Source organism: Onychostoma macrolepis, chromosome 03 (genome assembly GCF_012432095.1).
Source record: "Onychostoma macrolepis isolate SWU-2019 chromosome 03, ASM1243209v1, whole genome shotgun sequence".
NCBI classification, from domain to species: domain Eukaryota; kingdom Metazoa; phylum Chordata; class Actinopteri; order Cypriniformes; family Cyprinidae; genus Onychostoma; species Onychostoma macrolepis.
The window spans coordinates 37,476,747-37,498,775 of NC_081157.1; the positions used below are offsets into that span (position 1 = coordinate 37,476,747).

General features: G+C 38.2%; 2 protein-coding genes and 2 non-coding genes across 8 annotated transcripts; all 4 read left to right on the plus strand.

Annotated features, from left to right (window-relative positions):
- Positions 1 to 1,468: 1,468 nt before the first annotated feature.
- On the plus strand, positions 1,469 to 14,140 carry slc25a39 (solute carrier family 25 member 39). 5 transcript variants are annotated; one of them, XM_058771449.1, is made up of 12 exons: positions 1,469 to 1,626; positions 3,935 to 4,044; positions 6,371 to 6,430; positions 7,506 to 7,556; positions 8,767 to 8,876; positions 8,964 to 9,031; positions 9,588 to 9,712; positions 10,582 to 10,755; positions 10,850 to 10,959; positions 11,851 to 11,932; positions 12,129 to 12,209; positions 13,179 to 14,140. In XM_058771449.1, exons 2-12 carry the CDS (start codon positions 3,948 to 3,950, stop codon positions 13,295 to 13,297), a joined length of 1,077 nt encoding a protein of 358 aa, XP_058627432.1. In that variant the 5' UTR covers positions 1,469 to 1,626; positions 3,935 to 3,947; the 3' UTR covers positions 13,298 to 14,140. The 5 variants fall into 5 exon arrangements, with proteins under 5 accessions (XP_058627432.1, XP_058627435.1, XP_058627433.1 ...); XM_058771452.1 differs by having other exon boundaries at positions 12,126 to 12,209; positions 13,179 to 14,139; XM_058771448.1 differs by lacking the exon at positions 1,469 to 1,626 and adding an exon at positions 1,677 to 1,812 and having other exon boundaries at positions 12,126 to 12,209.
- A 1,314-nt stretch (positions 14,141 to 15,454) lies between these two features.
- Positions 15,455 to 19,257, plus strand: rpl3 (ribosomal protein L3; the record flags this gene model as incomplete). Its single annotated transcript, XM_058771833.1, has 9 exons — positions 15,455 to 15,580; positions 16,320 to 16,512; positions 16,729 to 16,897; positions 17,237 to 17,372; positions 17,654 to 17,840; positions 18,065 to 18,225; positions 18,331 to 18,432; positions 18,516 to 18,731; positions 19,147 to 19,257. Coding segments are annotated over 9 exons (1,335 nt in total), but the record flags the coding sequence as incomplete, so codon positions are not given.
- LOC131538190 (small nucleolar RNA U83B) lies at positions 17,903 to 18,000 on the plus strand. Its single transcript, XR_009270510.1, has one exon. It is a non-coding gene; the product is annotated as a small nucleolar RNA U83B (small nucleolar RNA).
- LOC131538187 (small nucleolar RNA SNORA54) lies at positions 18,930 to 19,066 on the plus strand. Its single transcript, XR_009270508.1, has one exon. It is a non-coding gene; the product is annotated as a small nucleolar RNA SNORA54 (small nucleolar RNA).
- Positions 19,258 to 22,029: the final 2,772 nt, after the last annotated feature.

Consider the following 22,029-nt stretch of genomic DNA (forward strand, 5'->3'; position numbering starts at 1 on the left):
TAAAATTTCCTGGTAGATGGCTGCGTTGACTGTGGACATCAGAAAACAGTGGACCAACACCAGCAGATACACACTGGACTTCAAGCAACATGGATTATGTGCCTCTCCACTCTTCCTCCAGACTCTGGGACCTTGATTTCCAAATGAAATGTAAAATTTACTTTCATCTGAAAAGAGGACTTTGGACCACTGAGCAACAGTCCAGTTCTTTTCTCCACAGCCCAGTTAAGATGCTTCTGGCGTTGTCTCTGGTTCAGAAGTGGCTTGGTAGCCCTTTTCCTGAAGACGTCTGAGCGTGGTGACTCTTGATGCACTGACTCCAGCTTCAGTTCTCTCCTTGTGAAGCTCTCCCAAGTGTTTGAATCGGCTTTGCTTGACTGTATTCTCAAGCTTGCGGTCATCCCTGTTGCTTGTGCACCTTTTCCTACCCAAATTCTTCCTTCCAGTCAACTTTGCATTTAATATGCTTTGATACAGCACTCTGTAAACAGCCACACCTTTCAGTAATGCCCTTCTGTGACTTACCCTCTTTGTGGAGGGCGTCGATGTTCGTCTTCTGGATCATTGCCAAGTCAGCAGTCTTCCCCATTATTGTGGTTTCAAAGAACAAGAGATACCCCGAATTTATACTGTAGGGATGGTCATTTGTTCAAACTCAAATGTAAATATTCTAATATTTTGAAATACTGATTTTTGACTTTCATGAGCTGTAAGCTCTAATCATCAAAATTAAAAGAAATAAACATTTGAAATATATCAGTCTGTGTGTAATGAATGAATATAATATACAAGTTTCACTTTTTGAATGGAATTACTGAAATAAATCAACTTTTTGATGATATTCTAATTATATGACCAGCACCTGTAAAACTGTATATGTAGTTTATACCTAACCCTATTTTAGATGACCTTGGTATTGCATGGCATTGGTCTCCTTGAAAAAGCCTGAAGTGGGGTGCCAAATTTCATAAGAATCTACGGGAGATATGGAAAGGCAAAAAAGCATTCAAAGGAAACTAAATGATTTCCCAACAAAATACTGTATTAAAGAGGCAATCAATCTCACAGTTTGGTAAATTTCCTCATGTTGGTGGAAACTGGAAGGAGGAACTTGCATATATTTTCCCACGTAAACTTTATCTTTGTAATGTATAATAATGGCTTTGTTTGTACAGTCCATCATAGGATAGAACCTATGTTAATAGCTTTATTAAGAAACTATTATGTAACTTCTTATGTAACTCCTTTTTTTAGAAGTCATATATATCATGGTTCCATGGTACGCTGTCTATAATGTCAGTTGATAGCAGACATCCAGAAATATAAATAGGTGCGTTAAATTTACTTCTACCTCCTATAGTTCTCACTGCCTAGAGGACAACTCAAGTAAAACGTGACACGACTCGGTCCGTTTTGTCTCGCTTCATGACAAAAACAACCCTAGACACGTTGTGTATTTGGCACCAGAGCGGCCGCCAGGGGGCGCGGTGTGTTTTCATGTACACCCGCTGCGCCGCGCACGCTGTGCGCATTGAGACGCTCCGACTGCGCGGCGGAAGAGAGGGTCTCGCTTCAGAATGACACGAACCGAACCGATGCGCTGAAACCCTCCGATTTAGACAAAAGGTGAGTTATCTGCACGAGCATCCTTATTACTCCTCGATTGCACTACCGTCTCTGCTTCATTAGCTTCAGAAGCGCTCAGTTGCTATCACTGCTCAGATACAATGTGCCATCTTGCGCCATTGCGCTAATGCGATCCGCACTCAGCTAATGAAACTGGGCTGATGGAGGGGAGTCCTTACCGCACAGGTAATCGAGGGTTATCTAATCATCATGACCTTCTACAATCGTTTCATTTTATTTGTAACCAGTAACGTTAGTTGTAACCAGGCCCATTATAGTCTGTTTTTCTGGACAGGCAAAATTTTAGCTACCCATGATTTGAACAACTTCCTCGGCTTGTGTTTTCTTTTGAACTAACAGCACGTTTTGTTCTTTGTTTTTGAATTTCGGCTGTGGTTTTCTTGGCTTAAAGATAGCAGTCATAACATTTTCAGCCCTATTACTTTTAATGTAATATGTGACCATATGGGCCACAAATCCAGTCATACATAAGCTTTCCATTGATGTATGGTTTGTTAGGATAGGACAATATTTGGCAGAGATACGACTATTTGAAAATCAGGAATCTGAGGGTGCAAAAAAATCTAAATATTGAGAAAATCGTCTTTAAAGTTGTCCAAATGAAGTCCTTAACAATGCATATTACTGATCAAAAATTAAGTTTTGATATATTTACGGTAGGAAATATCTTAATGGAACATGATCTTTGCTTAATAACCTAATGATTTTGGTTATACACCCATGCAATGAATGTGTGTATTGTTGGCTATTGCTACAAATACACCCGTGCTACTTATGACTGGTTTTGTGCTCCAGGGTCACATGACTGTGATGCTTAAATGTGACTTAAATGTTTAGTAAAATATTCTGATGTAGATTAGAAAATAAGATTAAAAACGTTAAGGGACTTTTACTACATTAATCTGACAAGGCATTGTCTGAATTAAGATTGTCATGATTCAGTAAGGTCTATAAATTTGTCTGATTATTTTCAAAGTGGATATGATAGTTTTTTTTTTTTCAACTAATCATCATTTTTTTAACTAGTTATTGTCTCAATAATCCTGTTTTTATGTACATGCAGTATTATTTGTATTGCATCTGTGAGTTGTTGTTTGATATTTTCAATGAAGGGATGTGAAGGAGTGAGATAAGAGCTGTTAGAGATGATGGACTTCACTTCAACTATTATTCTGGAGACTCATAACACACGGGAGTTAGATTGAGGTGTTTGCACTGATCAAAGATACAGCATAGCAGCAGAAATATATGACTGCATATTAGCAGCAGCCTGCTGCACTTCATAAATGCATCAGGGCAACATGTAGATCGATCATCATAATCTGCTCTGGTCATCTTTTAGTTAGTTGCATATGGATTTTCCTTTTTGTGTCAGTAGCCTAAAGCTGTGATTTGCTCTAGCTTTTGCATTTTTGTCAGTATTGTAGGAGGTAATACCAGTCTAATGATTAAAATTCTCCAGTCCACAAGTGTTGTTTTTCCCCCTCTGCTAGTATACTGCTATTTACTTATGGCTTGTGTATGATTCTGTGTAACATAAAAGAAGAGATTTTGAAGTATGTTGGCGAGCAAACAGTTCTGATTTGTTTTTTCCACCATACAATGAAAGTCAATGCAAACTTTAAAAAAAAAAAAAAAAAAAAAGTGGTAGCACTTTTTCACAGTACTGTTCCTTATATACATACTATGTACTTATTGTAGTAATTACAATAACTAGGTACTAACCCTGAACCTAACCCTGTCTCATGTAGTTACCTTATATTACCAGTACTTTCTTGGTTATTGTAAGTACACGTTCTGTAAAATAAAATGCAACCAAAAAAGTAATTCAGGCTTGAAACATGAGGGTGAGCAAATGATGACAGAATTTACATTTGTGAATGAATGATCCCTGTAAGTCTACCCAAATCTTTGACACTGAATCCGGGCTGCACTCTTGGTATCGGTCAAAGTCTCATGCTAAATTGTTTCTTATAAGGTAGTTTACTGGCCTCTGCAGGGGTAGTATAGGCTAAAGGGAGGGTGACCCACCCACGGCTGTGTGCTCAATAGATAAGATATCGGTACGCTGTGCTTAGCCATTATGATCATCACCGCCTCTAGCGGTTGCTTTCTCTTAATATCTGAATACATTTTTGCATAAATGTAGCAGATGACATTACATTGTTATTCAGGAGGACTGAGTAGATCAGCAGGTCTCCTCGATGATGGAGCTAAAGAACAGGACCATGAAAATAAATATAAGCCAAACGTGTGTATAACATGAGCGCTTTGTTGTGTTTCTCAGGTGGGCCGGCAGGATGGGGGAAAAGCCTGGAGTCGGGCCCTCGGCTGCTATTACACCCGTGCAGCAGATGCTGGCGTCTGGCACTGGGGCTGTACTAACATCTGTTTTTGGTGAGGAAAAGAATCAGCACAATCATATCTCTGTTCAGTAGAAATTCTGAACATGTTTGTGATATAATTTTTTATTTTTTGTGTGTGTGCAGAAAACCAAAAAATAATGTGCATAATTATTTTTAATGTACATGCACTACCCTTCAAGTATGGGGTCAGTCAGTTTTATTTTTTAATTTTCAAGGATGCATTAAATTGATAAAAAGTGACCAAAAATTGATGTTAATTTAACAAGAAATGTTTTTTGAGTTATTTTAAATTGTAATAATATAAAATAAAAAATTATGTATTTTTGATCAAATAAATGTTGCTTTGGTGAGCTTAAGAAACTTCTTTCAAAAACATTAAAAAAAACTTACTGACCCCAAACTTTGGAATGATACTGTAAGGTCCACGAATTTGGTCCAAGGACGGTATCCAATCGTGGATGAAGGTTTCCTGCATGTTCGGTCTTTTCAGCGTGCAAAGTTATTAAATTTAGGTTAACTTCAAATCTGACTCCGTTTTATTAACTAATCTGACTCCATTTAATTATGACCTCTAATTTAGATTGAAATGCCAATTGTTTATTTGTTCATTTCTAATTATTATTATTATTATTATGACATTTGATTATTCTAGTTAACTCTTTACCATTATTGTACTCGTTCATTCGGGTGCTCATGTCGCTCAAAGATATCGCTTCAGCCGTTAGCATATCTTACGGTCACATTCTCATCAGTCTTGGTTATTAGACAGAGGTAATTGGCTAATACTTTAGACGGCTGCTCCTATGCTTGCTCATTCTAAAAGTACCTTTAATTAGCCCCCATAGATTTGTACACACTTGAATAAAGCAACATTATTTCTAGTCAGAGGTCACGACCACTACTACAGATATAAGGTCATGCCATCTATCTAGGTTGGTCAAACAACATTGAGTTGACCTAGACGGAAATTCCCTTTTAGCCCTTACAATCCAAGTACACTTGAACTAATACCAAGTGTTAGCCGGATCTCTAAAGATACAGTTGGTGTGCCCTATGCTCCATCTCAACTGAATCTTAGTCCGTTACTAACCTGATGCAGGAAATGCGGTAACAAGGATACAACGTAATCTACTAGAGTCAATAATTACAGAGTAAATCAGAATTAAAATCAAATGTAACAATATATTATCAGTCAAGTAAATGTGTATTATGCCAATTATACAGCCAATTCAAAGATATCAAATCAATACAAGACATCAAAGTCTCAAAGATGAAGTGCATACGTGACTTGAGAAAAATACATAATATGAAGTGTGCGAACACACTTCATATCACGGCTCATTCCGGCTACAGAAAGCCTTGATCCTTTTGCAACATTTCCTTAAGTACCTCAGACCAAGACCAACATCCCCCGAGATGGAGACAGGAACTAACAATTGGAATTTGCATTGACCGAGTTAACACCTTTTGGGTCAAAAGGTAATTTTGCATGGAAACCACTGGAAACTGACCCGCCCTCTACAGTATGCAAAATATCTCTAAACTCTTAGGATCTGTATTACCTTTTAGTTTACTTCTTGTAAGAATGAGGCCATTGTACCAGACGCCCTGAGACAATTCAAATGATACCAAACATGACTGTAAATATCACTTGCATTCATGTAGAACATTATATTCTACTATTGACCATTCTGAGCAGACTGAGTAGAAGGAAGGATGGATGAAGGGATTTAAGAAGAAATAAATGGACAGAAGGGAAGGAAGTTTCCTGCACCTCCACTCTGTAGGGTGTCTCGAAGATGCCCGTGCATGTTTGTATTGGTTTCACAGGAGATCAAAGTATCTCAGGATACTGAATGTAGGGAATATAATTAGCTTTGTTTCCATCCAAAGATTTGAATCAAAACTGGAATACTGCATAAAACATATGCGAATAAAGCACCATTTCCATCCAACGAGTCAAAGAGAACTAAATCATCACTTCCTGGTAAACTGGCACTAAGAAAACTAGGAGAAGCCATTGAATATAATAATTTTCATATATGATAAATTAAAAGGTTTATCCTAGTCAAATGTGCGCACAAGTTTTTTAAGAATTTATGCACATCTTGGTATTTCCATCCAGCGCGCTTTTTTTTTTTTTTCTTTTTTTTTTCCCAAGCGATATTCCAAAATGCGCATACAAATAGGTGGGTGGAAACTTAGCTATTGTGTTCATAAAGTAGCCTAACTGGGTTGACAGTTTTACGGTTTAATTTGACATTGGAATCAAAAAAATTATTTTAAATTTTTTATTATTTTTTTTAAATTTAAGGCAAAATTATACTTTTTGTCTTTCTCCCTCTCTCTCCCTGCAGTCACGCCATTGGATGTAGTGAAGATCAGACTTCAAGCCCAGCAAACTCCCCTCTATAAAGGTACAGATATTAAAATCTTACGTTTTCACAGAAAGAATGACAGATGATTGAACGGTGAACTTCATGCATTTACTCTAGATATGATACAAGTCACAACAGTTGAACCTCAATGTTTTTTTTCCTGCTCCACTTACGTTTTTAGCTTAAATGTGTGTCTTAAAGCTGAAGTGAATAATTTATGTGCTACTAGCAACACCAATTAGAATAGCAAAGATAGTGACTGATTTCAAACAGGTTTCTGAAAAACACCCTTGTCTGCCAGTGCTTGCTAAACTCAGTCCTGCCCCAAACGTACACCACTGGTTGTATCAGCCTTGCTATGTTGTGTCGGTCATGATCCAAACAAAGCAAAGTTTCAATAGCACTACAGTGTTTAAATGTTTTGGGCACATTTATGTACAAATGGCTTACATACAGTTGTCAATGCATATTAAACTGGGTTAGAAGAATTTGACCTATTTCAGCTTTAATACCAGCAAAAATGAAGCTACACTGTCATTCAGTTTCTTAAGATTTTTTTATTTGTTTGAAATAAATCTTTCCAAGGCTGCATTTATTTGATCAAAAAGTGAACAAAACAGTAATACTGTAAAATAGTTTTGCAGTTTAACGTATCTCTTTTTCGTTTGAATATATTTCCAAATGTAATTTATTCCTGTGATGGCAAAGCTTAATTTTTTCAGTCTTCGGTGTCACATGATCCTTCAGAAATCATTCTAATATGCTGATTTAGTGCTGAAAAAAACATTTATTATCAGTTATCATATTATAAATGTTCAAAACAGTCGTGCTGCTTAATATTTTTTTGCGTTCTTTGGTGGGAACAGCATTTCAAATAAACATCTTTCAAAACACTATAAATGTCTTTACTGTCAATTTTGATCAATGTAATGCATCCTTGCTGGATAACAAGTTTCATTTTCTCATTTATTATTACATAAAGTCTACTGACCCCAAACATTTGAACGGTAGTGTATAACTAATAACCTGCTGTAAGCTTTTGATAACACAGTGCATATAGCAAATGCAAAGTAGTATGTGGCCTATGAGATGTCTTTCTCTCTTTCTCTTGTAGCTGTAGCATCAGAGTCAAGGCCCTGGGCTAGGGTCATCCGCCCTTCAAAATGTGAGTATTGTATGTGAACTGCATGGTCCCCTCCCAAAGCCCAGAAGCTCGCTTCACTAACACTCACTAACCAGCACTCAAAGAATTACAAACGCACTCTGCAAAACAATTAAATTACATAGTGTGGACAACATTTTGGCTTGTGTGCCACATCTCTGAAGCGCTAAATCCAAGGTCACATTGCAAACAGACATGACAAATGTGCACATATGTAAATACCCCAACAAGATGGAAAAAATGCATTCAGAAAATATTTCCGACTCTGCTGTATGTAAATGTTTATTCAGCATGTTTATAGCAGTGGACCATTAACAGAACTCATTAGGACAAACTAAGATCCATGCCAGGTAGACCTACCTTGACCCTGTCTTGTGTAATGTCCAGAAATAGTAGGAAGACTGCTTGTTTGTGCCAAGGTTGGACTTGGTTCAACTTTCGCGGCATGCATGGTCGCTAATATTTATAGAACCTCTTATCTAAGACCTCAGTCCTTATCTCCAAATCTATTTAAATTATTAGAAAAGACTTTCTTGGAAACCCCAATTTCAAAGCATCACATGTTTGCAATACTGTTGGTATGTACAACAGTCCAAGAGTATTGAGATTGCACACCGCATAGGCAATTTGTTTCTTTTCCTTGTGTTTTTTTTTTTTTTTTTTTTGTAATCATATTTAGGCATACATTTGAGTAAAACAGATTATTGGAAACGACTATTCATTGCCTATTCATCGTTTGCTGATTGGATGGAGGCAGATCTGAATGAAAGCTTGCTGTCAATTGTAAGAAAGGGACAGGATTTAACTGGACTAAATGATTGCAGAAGTCCAGCATATGTCACCAAAGAGAAGTCTGTTGTTTCACTGGAAGATTGAGTTATGCTAATTTGCTTTAAAAAAGGCACATAATATGCATGTATGAATTGTTCACAGATCAACATCGAATCAGATCAATAACATGCATTTAGAAAATAAATGACTTTAAACCATACAATATGTATAGTGCACAACTTTAACAAAGTTTCTATTTAAAATTCTACCATAACCAATTCCAAGATTAAAAAACAAGTGTTTTGAAATTGAAAATAAGTTCACAAAGAACTTTTTTTCATAATCGATCGCTGCAGTAATTTGGGTACTTGGCCATTGGTAATATTTTTGCAAAATTATTGCAAATTAGATTCATGCTAACACATTTCGGCTGTCTTTTTAGGGAAATGCTTCCTCTATTGTAACGGGTTGATGGACCATGTCTATGTGTGTCAGAATATGTCAAGCTGCTCCAGCTGGTACAAAACCCCTACCCACTTCAGCGGGACCGTGGTGAGAATTCATTCGCATCTTTCCAAACTGTGATTCTGAGTTTTCGTAATTACACACACACGATTAATTCACTTTTTTGCTTGACAGGATGCATTTGTAAAGATCACTCGTAACGAGGGGCTCAGGTCTTTGTGGAGCGGACTTCCTCCCACACTGTAAGTACAGCATCGTAATGCCAGTGTACAGTTACATAAAAACAAGTGCTATCGTAACAGCTGTTTTTGTGTGTGTCTATTTATAAATTGTGTGCTGTAACTCCAGCCCAATCTAAAGACTTTGATTCTAATCGAACAAGTGCAGTGTTATTGCAGAGCATTAAATAAGTCCGATTTTACTTATATAAATGCTTTGACAGATACAGTACAAAGATTGTTGAGTGAAGGATTCTGTAGACTGATTCAGACAGATGACTCGGGAGTGTATTGAAGTTATCCATTAAAAGAACCGCCTCACAAGGGTCTTTATTTGAAAATAAAATAACAGTAGCTGTTTACCGAATAGCGGTGCAAATGTAAATGTATAAATAACATGTTAATGATTGAACATCTGTATCAAGTTCACTGTAATTAACCTTCTTTTGGGGTCGGTTCACTTGAGGACATGGTTTTACAAACCAGCAAATAGGAACAAACATCATTCTTTGGAATGACACACATTTGTAATTAGTGCACAAGTTGTTTTCAATGAGTGTGTTTGTGTTTGTGTTTGAAGGGTGATGGCGGTTCCTGCCACAGTCATCTATTTCACCTGTTACGACCAGCTGCGAGACTTCCTGCGTTATGGCATGGGCTATCAGGGGGACCATATCCCTCTCATAGCAGGAGGGTTAGCAAGATGTGAGTATTTACTTGGCCTTGTTGTCTCATACAAGTACTGCGTGTTACGAGGATCTTAAAATGAGACACACACACACATATATGTACAATATTGGTTATTGGCAGTATTGGATATTTAATTGTTAGTTCTGGTTTTTCCTCGTTTTACATTTAGGTTCTAACATGTCAAAATAATCTGTATAGTAATATTGTTAGTAATATATTGCTAATGTATTACTATATATTACTAATAGTAATGTATGATATCAAATACATCGTTGAAATGTTTGTGGTCAGATTCTAATAAGATTTATTGTTTCTGAAAGAAGTGTCTAATGCTCACTAAGGCTGCAATTATTTGATCAAAATGCGGTAATATTGTTTGATATTTCAATATTTAAATGTATATTTCATATGAGATGTATTCATGTGATGGAAAAGCTAAATTTTCTCACACGATCCTTCAGAAATCATTCTAAATGCTGCTCAAGAAACGCATATATTATTAATGTTGAAAACAGTTGTGCTGCTTAATATTCTTTGAATAGAAAGTTCAAAAGAACTGCGTTTATACAAAAGTCGATAATGTTTAATCCTTGCAAAATAAAAGTATTAATTTAAAAAAAAAATGACCCCACACTTTTGAACTGTAGTGTATACACTGTTAATTGAAATCTTGTGCAAAATAAGAGATTTGTTTTTTTATACTGTACAATGTTGCAATTCCTAAATTCAATTCTAGTATTTAGAATGATTGATTTAAATGTATTTTGACAAAAACAATGCATAATGTTACTATCGGTGCATCCCTAGTTTTGTTTTTTCAGTGTTCAGTTGGATGGTTATTTGCTGTGGTGTGAGTTTTTGACGTGTCTCTCTGTGCTGCTCAGTGGGAGCGGTGTCTGTGATCAGCCCTCTGGAGTTAGTTCGGACTAAGATGCAGTCCCGCAAGCTACCGTACAGCGAGCTGATGGTGTGTATCCGCTCGTCTGTGGCTCAGGGCGGCTGGTTATCTCTCTGGAGAGGCTGGGGACCCACTGTCCTACGGGACGTGCCCTTTTCCGGTCAGTGACCTGTACACTCTCTGGCGGCGTGATGGTGAACTGATGTTCCCCAGATGCAGTGTTTGACTGTTTTTGTGTTTTGTTTTCCCGTCAGCCCTGTACTGGTTTAACTACGAGCTAGTGAAGGCACAGCTGTGTGAGCGGTACAGGGCTCCACAGACCTCATTCACCATCAGTTTTACAGCAGGGGCCGTCTCAGGAGCTGTGAGTATACTCCCAAAAGCCAGATTTGATTGTTGACTTTTACTTTAAGTGACACATTAAAATAAGGAACTTGATGGCTATAAATGAATATAGAGGAGTTTATGAATGATTACATAAAGCTTTGGTGAGAAAGATCGATGTGAGCATAGTGTGATAACTTTATCTGGCCTGACTGATTAACAACAAGGGCATTTTGCATGAGAATAAATGCTGGGTCGACTTCTGTCCCAGATGAATGTAGGACATGAGTGAAACTGGTCTTTTGAATTGAAATCTAACTAATGGCCAAGTTACACTTTGTATATTCGTACTAAATACTTAATGTTACTACATTAAAAAAAAAAAAAACATTATTGAAATATATTGTTTTTGCAGTAAAAATAGAATAATCATTAGGTATGAAATTAATAAAATATAGAAAGATTAAGATTGAAGTTTACCATTTATTTGATCAAAATGCAGAAACAATTGTAATATTGTGAAATATTATTACAATCTAAAGAACTGTTTTCTATTTGAATATACTGTACAATGTAATGTATTCCTGTGATGTAAAGCTGAATTTTCAGCATCATTTCTCCAGTCTTCAGTGTCACATGATCCTTCAGAAATCAAGAAACATCTCTTATTAATTTCAACATTGATAATAATAATAATAATATTTGTTCATATTTTTGTGGAAACTCTGATATTTTCCTTTGATTAAAAAGAAAGTTAAGAAGAACAGATTTAAAAAAAAAGAAAAGAAAAAAAAAAAACTTTTAATGTTTTTATAACATTATACATGTCTTTTCTGCCATTTTAAACCTGGTTGAATGAAAGTATTAATAAAAAATTGTCTCTCATACCCTCCTGGCTTATCAGAATATCTTTTTTTTTTTTATGACACAGATTGCTGCAATTCTGACCCTGCCGTTTGACGTGGTGAAAACACGCAGGCAAATCCAGTTAGGAGAAATGGAGGCTCTCGGAGGTAAAGTGTATAATGTGTAGTTTCTCTTGTTAACACATTAGAAAGAGTGCAGTAATGCATCCTGCATGCTGAGTGACACATGATGTCATTAGGTGACGGCTCACTTTTAAAAACGATTCGGAGCTGATTACTTAAGCTAGATTTAATTACATTAATCAGGCATCACATTTCATGACATTTTGACCTTTTGCAGCAGTCTCTGTGAAGAAACCGTCCTCCACATGGAACATGATGAGGAATATCTGGATTGACATGGGATACAGGGGTTTGTTTGCAGGTAAGCTCTAGTGATACTGACGTCAGAGTAGTTATATAACTTTACTAGCCAAACTAGAGATTAACATCAGTTAAAAGAAGCCTGTTTGTGAGAGTCAGGATTAGGGCTGCACGAATTATTGAAATAAATAAATAAATAAATAAAATAATAAAATATCCTCAGGCGTCCCGAGTTCGAGTCCCGGCTCGTGGACCTTTCCCTGATCCCATCTCCCTCTCTCCCTCACATTGCTTTCTGTCTAATAACTGTCCTATCATAATAAACCTAATAAAATGTAATAAATTAAGATGTAACTATTAGTATTGTAATTGTAAAGTACAGTTGTATGTTTTTATGCAGATGTCAGTTTTTCCGGTCCCACTTTATATTAGGTGGCCTTAACTACTGTGTACTTACATTTAAATGAATCATTTGGTACAATGCACTTATTGTGTACATACATGTTTTTACATTGTACTTATATCTTTAAAAATACCTATATGTAATTACATCTGTAATTACATTTATAATTACACTGTTGACCCATCCCTTACACCTGAACCCACCCTTAAACCTACCCATACCACCAAACCTGTCCCTAACCTTACCTGTATCCCACCTCAATAACAGAAGTGTTCTGCAATACAATATGAACACAATAAGTACATTGTACTTATTTTTTGATGTAAGTACATAGTAGTTAAGGCCACCTATAAAGTGTGACCGTTTTTCCTAATATCATGCAGCCCTAGGCAGGATTAATAACTCAATATTTTCCAGTATTAATAATACTATAATTTATTGTAAATTTTTGGATGTATAATACATTTTATGCATAGAACAGTATTGTTAGTTTTGGGTAGGACCAAACTGAATCTGAAATGACAGACTACAGTTTTTTGTTTATTTTATCATTTATTTATTGTCAGTCATTGATTAATGTTGTATACATTCAATTAACAGCTTTGTTTTTTTTGTTTTTGTTTCAAGGTTTTCTTCCAAGAGTGATCAAAGTTGCTCCCGCCTGTGCAGTCATGATCAGCACTTATGAGTTCGGGAAAACTTTCTTTCAGGAGCGTAATCTGAATCAGGCGAGATGTGGACTTTGAGTTGAGCGAGAGGACCAGAGGTTTCTCCAGGATGATGAGGAAGCTGAGAGAGACTCCTCCTCCTTGCCAACTACTGCAGACGCCAATGACTTTAGCAAAGCGTTGAGTTAGTTCTCTAAAAAAACTTTAATTGTTGGGTGATGTGCCTACTGACTGGCATAAGAAATAAAAGATGTGAGACTTAAACCACTACATTGCATCCGAGATGAAAGACTTGATGCATCAATAAATGCAGAATTTCCCCACAAACCCTGTGATGCCTTAAGGAACAGTACCAAAGCATGCTGGCAGAAGCGCTACCTCCCCATAATGCCCTACATACTGAAATGGCTGCCGGTTGAACGTGACATCCAGGTTGTTGTATCTGCAATGCATGACTTTAGTCCCTCTTATTAAAGACAGTGCTGCCCTCTGCTGTTCATGTTGAAGAAACCCGAATGGATAAATGGACAGAATGGATAAACTACTCAATACTGACCTTTACAGTGTCTTTGTATTCAGCTAAAAAAAAATATTTTATTTGTTTTCTTTTTTTGCAAATATTTAATTCTCCTAAAGTATAAGACTTGTCCTTTGTATGGGCACTGGACTCGGGAATAGCTACAAGAACATTTTTAAAGTTTTATTTCATGCATTGAGAATGTAATGCACCTTTTTTAAGGCAAGAATTGTTTTAGTGTGTAGTTGATGGGTCTCTGGGCTTGTCCTGTTTGTTACACCTGTTCACTGCATTTAGTTCAGATATGAACTGCTGTAAAACTTACTGCTGACTTGAAATGATTAGACAGTTCTCAGATTTTATTTAATAAAAGACCTCTAAAAAAACTAAATGTGTATTACTGCACTATACATGAAGCATAAAACAAAAATTAGTCGGATTGCATTTCTGAGTGAATGTGAGAGAAGGTTTTCTTTTTGTGTGTGTGTGTGTCTATGTACTGGTATATATGGTTTATGAGGACACGTGTATAATAACATGCGTACTACAACGTGAACATGGTTTATGAGGACACTTCCTGTATCCCCGTAAAACAAAAGGTATAAAAAAACATACAAAACGGTGTTTTATGAAATTCAAAAATTGCCAGTAGTTTCCTGTAAGGGGTAGGTTTAGGTGTAGGGTTGGTGTACTGTAGGGCGATAGAAAATACAGTTTGTACCGTAGGAAAACCATTACGCCTATGGAGAGTCCCCGTAAACCACAAATGCCAGATTGTGTGTTTCTATATCATGAGAGTGAATGGTGACTACAGCTGTCACTGGACCCCATCCACTCTCATTGTATGAAAAAAAAAAAAGTCTGGACATTCTGCTGAACGTTTTCTTTTGTGTTTCACCCTAGACAGACAGACATGAGGGTGACTAAATTATCAAATTTAAATTTTTTGGGGGGGAGGGAAGGGGAGTATACTTTTTTTTTAAGTAAACGTTTGTTTGCTTGTTTTTTTTAAATATGATTACATTTGTGCGATGATTCATTTGTTTATAGATATTTTATAGCGTGCTTGAAAGTTAGGAAACAATTAAATATTTTATAAAAATCATTTTATGGCGTATTTAAACTTGCATATTATTTACCGATTCTGTGTACAACCATTTCATTTTTTTAATCAATTATAAAAACAACATAAAAACGAAGAAACGAAACATTAACATTAAAATGACTTCTGCATATAAACAAGCATTTTACACGTGTTTGACATTATTCTTGAAACAGAAAGAATATTAACGGCGCAAGCGGAAAATTTCATATTTATTTCATATTTACTTATGTGTTTCATATTCATATGTACTTCAATTACATGTGGAGTAGAGTGCATTACTGGCCCACAGAGGGCGACGCCACTGGAGAATAGTTTTTTTTTATTGCAGAAAAAAGTAACATTCAAATAATATAAACATAAGAGAGAGAAAAAAAAAACATAAAAAGGCATAGCTCACATTCAATTTGAACGAATAAATATATTACAAAGTGTCAGGGGGATTGAAGAGTGTATCATAGCATGTTAAACTTTTTTTTTTTTATTGCAAACATTTTAGAAATATACAAGAACAGGGAAACAAGACATGAATATATTCCTACAAAGAACAAAACATAAAAATAAAGACAAAAAAACGAATATTATACAGAAAAATAACATTTCTTTTTGTTTATAAACCGCTGGAGAATCGTTACGTACGAGCGACGTATGCAGTGACGCACACGCGTCGAGCGCGCGTCCTGCTTTAAAAGGAAGCGCCGCCCCTCAGTCGCTCTCTTTCAATCGGACCGGGGACAAAATGGTGAGTGACCGACCCTCCTTCACAATCCATCCTGAATCAAAGTCATCCATCTGATTTCAAACGCATCCTATTCTGTATACTATTCACAGAAGGTAAAGGAATGTTTTGCGGTGGTTATCGATGGTAACCGCGGCGCCTGGGTGTTTTGCACATGGTTTGTGTTTGACGGAAGGAAAATGGCAGTGTTCTGCTCTGCTTTGAAATCTTACAGATAAACTACTTAAATACGTTTTAGAAAACAAAGATGAAAATGAGATTATTATAAACCACTTTTGCTGTCAAATGGTCCTTTTCTGGGTGTGTTTATTCTCATTATGTCGGGCGTTTCTGCGCTTATTTTTAGGGCCTATCAAGCGAAGTGTCGAAGTAGGTTTTAGTCTCTAGATAAAGGAAGTCCGTGTTTTCTTAAACTTTCTGGTCTTCACAGGTGCAGACCCGTTTAATGTAAAATCAGGTTTTGTTAATCTACAGATTCGACTTAACTCATGCAAGAAAACCCTTCACGTGCAATTCAGGAGACTTGATTAAGACTCGAGTAATAACTTAATTAAGTGACTTTAAATTTAATTTGTTAACCTGTAAGATGTTTTAGAAATTGGACTTGTAAACTAGTCTAATTGAAGTTACAAAGATGGAAGTTTATTGGTAAAAATGTGTAAAGACAGTAAGTTTGTGTTTTCCTCAGTGTTACCTTGTTAAGAGTTGCAGTAGATTAATTATGATTTTTCACTTTGTGTAGTCTCACCGCAAATTTTCGGCCCCACGCCACGGCTCTCTGGGCTTCCTGCCCCGCAAGAGGTGCAAACGCCATCGTGGCAAGGTGAAGAGTTTCCCTAAAGATGATCCCAGCAAGCCTGTTCACCTGACTGCTTACCTTGGTTACAAGGCTGGCATGACCCACATTGTCCGTGAGGTTGACAGACCTGGCTCAAGTAAGTTAGTGCGTTCAGATTTTGCTGCATGTAATGTGAGATCTACTTTGCTTTTAGGGTTTCTGTCTGCCAGTGATGAGAATCTCGACGGGCGGACATATTTGGGCCTTGAGCCCTTGCTGAGTGTCGAGTTCTGAGCACAGTTTCATAAGTCCTGGTTCTAAACCTGCATGCTGGCTTGCAGTTAAACTAACTTGTGCTTTTTGTGCTTTTCAGAGGTCAACAAAAAGGAGGTGGTTGAGGCAGTGACCATTGTGGAAACTCCTCCCATGATTGTAGTGGGTGTTGTTGGATACGTCATGACCCCTCGTGGCCTGCGCTCTTTCAAGACCATCTTTGCTGAGCACATTAGTGATGAGTGCAAGCGTCGCTTCTATAAGAACTGGTAAGGCTTGGTTTTGATAGCTTCTGATTGGTTTTTAGTCTGGAGCTGATAGTTGCTGGCCAGAGTAAACATCAGTCATGTCATGTTTTTCTGAGCCAGTCTAACATATCGGTGTGGTGCAGCTCCGCTCAGGTGCCTAGTGCCCTGATGAGCTCCGGGCTCCTCTGGCCGGTGGAAAGGGCTCCTTAGAAACCGTGCCATGAGCTGAAATGACCTAGTGCTGTCGACGCCCCCCCCTCCTTTACCATGAGGATGGGCAAGCAGCCATGCTCAGTCTCCTTCCACTGGCCCGCTGGGCTATGAAGGAACTGTGCCAACCTTTCTCTGTGCCACGTTCAGGTACAAGTCCAAGAAGAAGGCCTTTACCAAGTCCTGTAAGAGGTGGCAAGATGAAGAGGGCAAGAAGCAGCTGGAGAAGGACTTTGCCTCCATGAAGAAGTACTGCCAGGTCATTCGCATCATTGCCCACACACAGGTGAGTTTAAAAGCTGCAGCACAGTAACACAGTGAGCTTTTTAGGAAATTTTGGGTCATGCCCCCCCCCATAGTTTAATACAAGTTTCTGATTTAACTAAATGAAACTTTCACTATGAAACTCTGCCAGTGTAACGATCCGTTTTTCAGCATTGCATTGTCAAAGGTGTTGTGCAACAGATTGTGTACTCTGTAATTTATTGATAAATCTCAGTTACGTGATGTGTATACAAACTTAATTTCTTTTAAGTGAAACTTTACTAACCATCCTGCTTTCTGTAGATGCGCCTGCTGCCCCACCGACAGAAGAAGTCTCACTTGATGGAGATTCAGCTGAACGGAGGCTCCATCGCTGATAAGGTTGACTGGGCCAGAGAGAAGCTTGAGCAGCCCATTCCCATCACCAACGTCTTTGCTCAGGATGAGATGATTGACGTTATCGGTGTTACCAAGGGTCACGGATACAAGGGTAGGTGGATGGCTTTTTGTTCCGCATCTGTCCGTTCCTATGAGTTTTGACTTGATAACCATTGTGCACATAATGATGAAAGACATGGATTAATCGCGTCAGGCATGGCGCCCGAAACGCATGAGGAAATTTCCCATGCTGCCTTCCTTCTGACAGCACACTTGCTGTAGTTTAAGCAAATGAGCTTCTAAGAGCACTTTCTAATCAAAGATTGTTTTTTGTAGGCGTGACCAGCCGCTGGCACACAAAGAAGCTGCCGCGTAAGACCCATCGTGGTCTGCGTAAAGTGGCCTGTATTGGAGCCTGGCATCCTGCCCGTGTGGCTTTCTCTGTGGCTCGTGCCGGTCAGAAGGGCTACCACCACCGCACTGAGATCAACAAGAAGGTGAGGCCTCAGAATTAGACTCAAGCTTACCTGTAGGATCAGTTTTACACTTTTCCTCTGGAGTCTTGTTTCTCATGAGTTTTTTTTTTTTTTTAATTTTTTTAGGTCTACAAGATTGGTACGGGCTATCACACCAAGGATGGGAAAGTAGTTAAGAACAACGCCTCTACTGATTACGATCTGTCCAACAAGAGCATCAACCCCCTGGTGAGTGTGCAGATGTCTGCCTTATGGGGTTTTCAGTTGCTTAAGGTAGTGTAGTTTTAAAAAAAATTTCTCTCTGCATTTAGGGTGGCTTTGTGCACTACGGTGAGGTGACCAATGACTTCCTGATGCTGAAAGGCTGTGTTGTTGGAACCAAGAAGAGGGTTTTGACCCTGCGCAAGTCTCTCCTGGTCCAGAGCAGCCGCCGTGCCCAGGAGAAGATCGACCTCAAATTCATCGACACCACCTCCAAGTTTGGTCATGGACGTTTCCAGACCATCGAGGAAAAGAAAAACTTCATGGTGAGTGTATGACTGCGGTGACTACTCGGCACTTTTATTACGGTTCTGACCTGAGCACCCAGAATCAGACTGGGGCCTAAAGATATCTGTCTGAGTTAGGCTGAGCCTGAGTGTCCCGAGGCATTGGTGGATTCTGCACTTTTAGCCTTACGTGCACCACACCTAACTGCCTTCATGCCCATGGTCCTCTGCAGATCAATGCACTGTTCGTAACCTGTTTCAGCTGTTCAGTCTGAGATTTTTGGGTTCCATTCCAGTGCAAGATAAAAACTCAGTGAGGCAGGGGAGTGGTGCCTCTCTTGTGCTTGCTCCCTGTTCACTCTCTGATGACATTTATACCAGTATACATATGTACAGTTTTGTTAAAATCAGTTTGAGTTAAATCAGCTGGTAACCAATCTTTTTCTTTTAACAGGGACCCCTCAAGAAAGACCGCCTTGCCAAGGAGGAGATGTCATAATTGTGCTCTGTCTGGTGTTGTCATGCAGTATTGCAGAGTTGTTTAATAAAAATCAACAAAATGAAATGTCTCTGTTTTTGCTTTTCAGAATGTTCTCAATTTTCCACTTGATTTATTGTAGTGGTTCTCAACCTTTGACATGCCCATCCCCACGGTGTTGTGGGTTATGTAAGCTTTTTAGGGTTCCATAAGTTGAGCTGCTTGTTTTATAGGACTGCTTTTATATAAATCAATGAGCTGCTTCCAGGTGTTGGGACTGTCAATATTTGAAATTATATTTAAGATATAGGTAGTGTAACTTGTACCCCCTGAAAAAAATAGCTTGGTATTCTCAATATAAAAGTACCCTGGGGTTAATTTTCTTTTTTGTGCAAGACTTTTTCTTTCTCCTACTTCATATTTAGATTCAGGACTGTGAGAATGCCGTTTCTTCAAAGATAACGGAACCGTTCTTGTGAGGGTGAATTTAAAGGTGGTTTGTTTTTTTTAAAGGCTTAAATCTGTTTAAGACCCTTGGTTGAGTTTTTGGTATTCATGCCTTTAATCCTTGGGCATGTATGTGGAGAGAATTAAGGCCTTTTTGTTGGCGTTTTGACTCTACTCTCAGATTGTGCATCTTGGTTCTCACCACTGCTCACACAATCTAAATGTTATGCTGTGTCCATTAACATAAACCAAATCCTAGTCGCTTTAATCTTAGATGTAAGACTCAGCCCAAATGGCTTTTGCAAAGAAATGTGGTCTAACTTTATTTTCCATGAATGACCTCTGAAAGGTTGCTCCAAGAAAGCAATGCTGCAGAGCAGGAAGCGGATCAATGGCAGCCTTGTGGATCCCCCTGACTCAGTGAAAATCCTGGCCTCCAGGTGCTTGGTCGATAATGAATGCTGTATATACCTTAATTAGTACTGTACGTTCACAAGGCTCCTCTAGAGGACAAAAGTTGATTCTGAACACAGTTAGGAAAGTCCACACTAATGTAGCCTTGATCAAAACCCTTGTACTGTATGCCACTTTTTATTCCATAATTCTCCATGGTTGACAAGCATTTGTCTCAATGTATGTCTATAATCTGCTAGATTACTTCACAAAGAGCTCAAATTAGCTCTGTCTGACAGCAGCTTCATTGTAATGAGGGGTGATGGGACTGATTAGGGCAGTGTCAGGAATTCTACCTTTCCCTGTCATGTTCATCTGTCCAAATGCAACACCCCACAGCGCTCATGCCCAGATGTCCATACCAAAGAAACAGCTGGCTCTCCCCACTCCCTCTGGCCTCCCATCCCACCATTACATCATAGTAGGAACAGGGCTGCTGAGGACTTTTGTTGCAACCTCGTGCTCTCTGCCTGTTTTCCTAGTGTGTAAATTTTGTTGTAGCGATCTAAAACAACAATGGTTATGCTTGCAATGCCTCTAGGTTTTGTCCTTGAGTACGGAACATCCCTCTGAGCGTTGGGGGCGTCAAGTTCGGATTGAGGCTTTTGTTTACGACGGTCCGAAGGGAACTCACCTAATTAAGACTCTTTGTCCTCACTGACTCGTTGCAAAATTGCTTCCCCCATCATTTCACAGCGTAATAAGAACCCTGGAAGCTCTTCACACACTGTTTAGGCCTTTCTTCCTCCTCACATGGAAGATATTCTGCTCTCTTGGCAAGAATCGCTTCGCCCCTCACCCACCACCCTTCCGGCAATATTCATAAGGATTTATCAAGGATGGCGCCTTAATTTTTTACCTTTTTTTTTTTTGATTAGCTTAGACGAGTGTTGTCATCACTTTTGTTGTCACTGCTTGTGTTTTTTGTGCTTTTTCAAGGGGAAAGGCTTACTTAGAATCAACCCAGATTCAGTGAAAGATAGTGGGGGAAAAACTGTTTGGATTAGAAAACGCATGAATCCTAGAATCGGCCTAGATTTCACTCGGGATAAAGGCAAGGGGTCAAGGTTTGGCTGATTAGCATACTAGCCTAATCACATTGAATTTGCGGTGGTGATTGGTCAAATAGTCACAGCACGAAAATACTATTAAAAATTAATTTGGGAAAAGCACATGGTAATAAAAACTTTATATGATTAAAGCAGTGAAAGACAACCGTCTGTGGTCTCCCATCATGGACAGTTGTGATTCATTTACACAAAAGAAAATATAATACCTTCATCTCCGAAAACACTTTGATTTTATAATGAAATTATAATAATATTATAACAATAATGTTCATTTCCGCCTCATTTGCCACCAAATGTTTTTCATGAATTGGAATATGTGTAAAGAATTATGAGTGACTGTTAGACACAAAGCATACACTTGATGCATCCTTCAAAATGCAATGAAGGTCACGAAGTGAAGGTTGCCTTCCTAGGATCCTTTAAATCGAGACGGCCTTCAATGGAGCTTGATGTCGTGGCGTCTGAGGTATGTAGTCTTACTTGAAACGCAGTTCTGTGGTTTCCATTAGCAAAGATAGTGATTTTTTTGTGTCCGTGTTGTGACAATTCGGGTCCTACCTTAAAATTGGGTTTCCATTAGGAGCGATCCCCATTGGCTCAAAGAACTTTTAATGGGTTCTATGTTTCCTACAAAATCATGTTATATTTGTAGATTAAACTAAATTATAATGACCATTAAAGGGATAGTTCACCCAAAAATGAAAATTCTGTCATTAATTACTTCGTTCCAAACCCGTAAGACCTTCATTCATCTTTAGAACACAACTTAAGATATTTTTGATGATATCGAGAGCTCTCTGACCCTGCATAGAAAGCAATACAACTGAAATGTTTCCAGGAACATACTAAGGACATCGGTAAAACAGTCCATGTGACAACTGTAATTTTA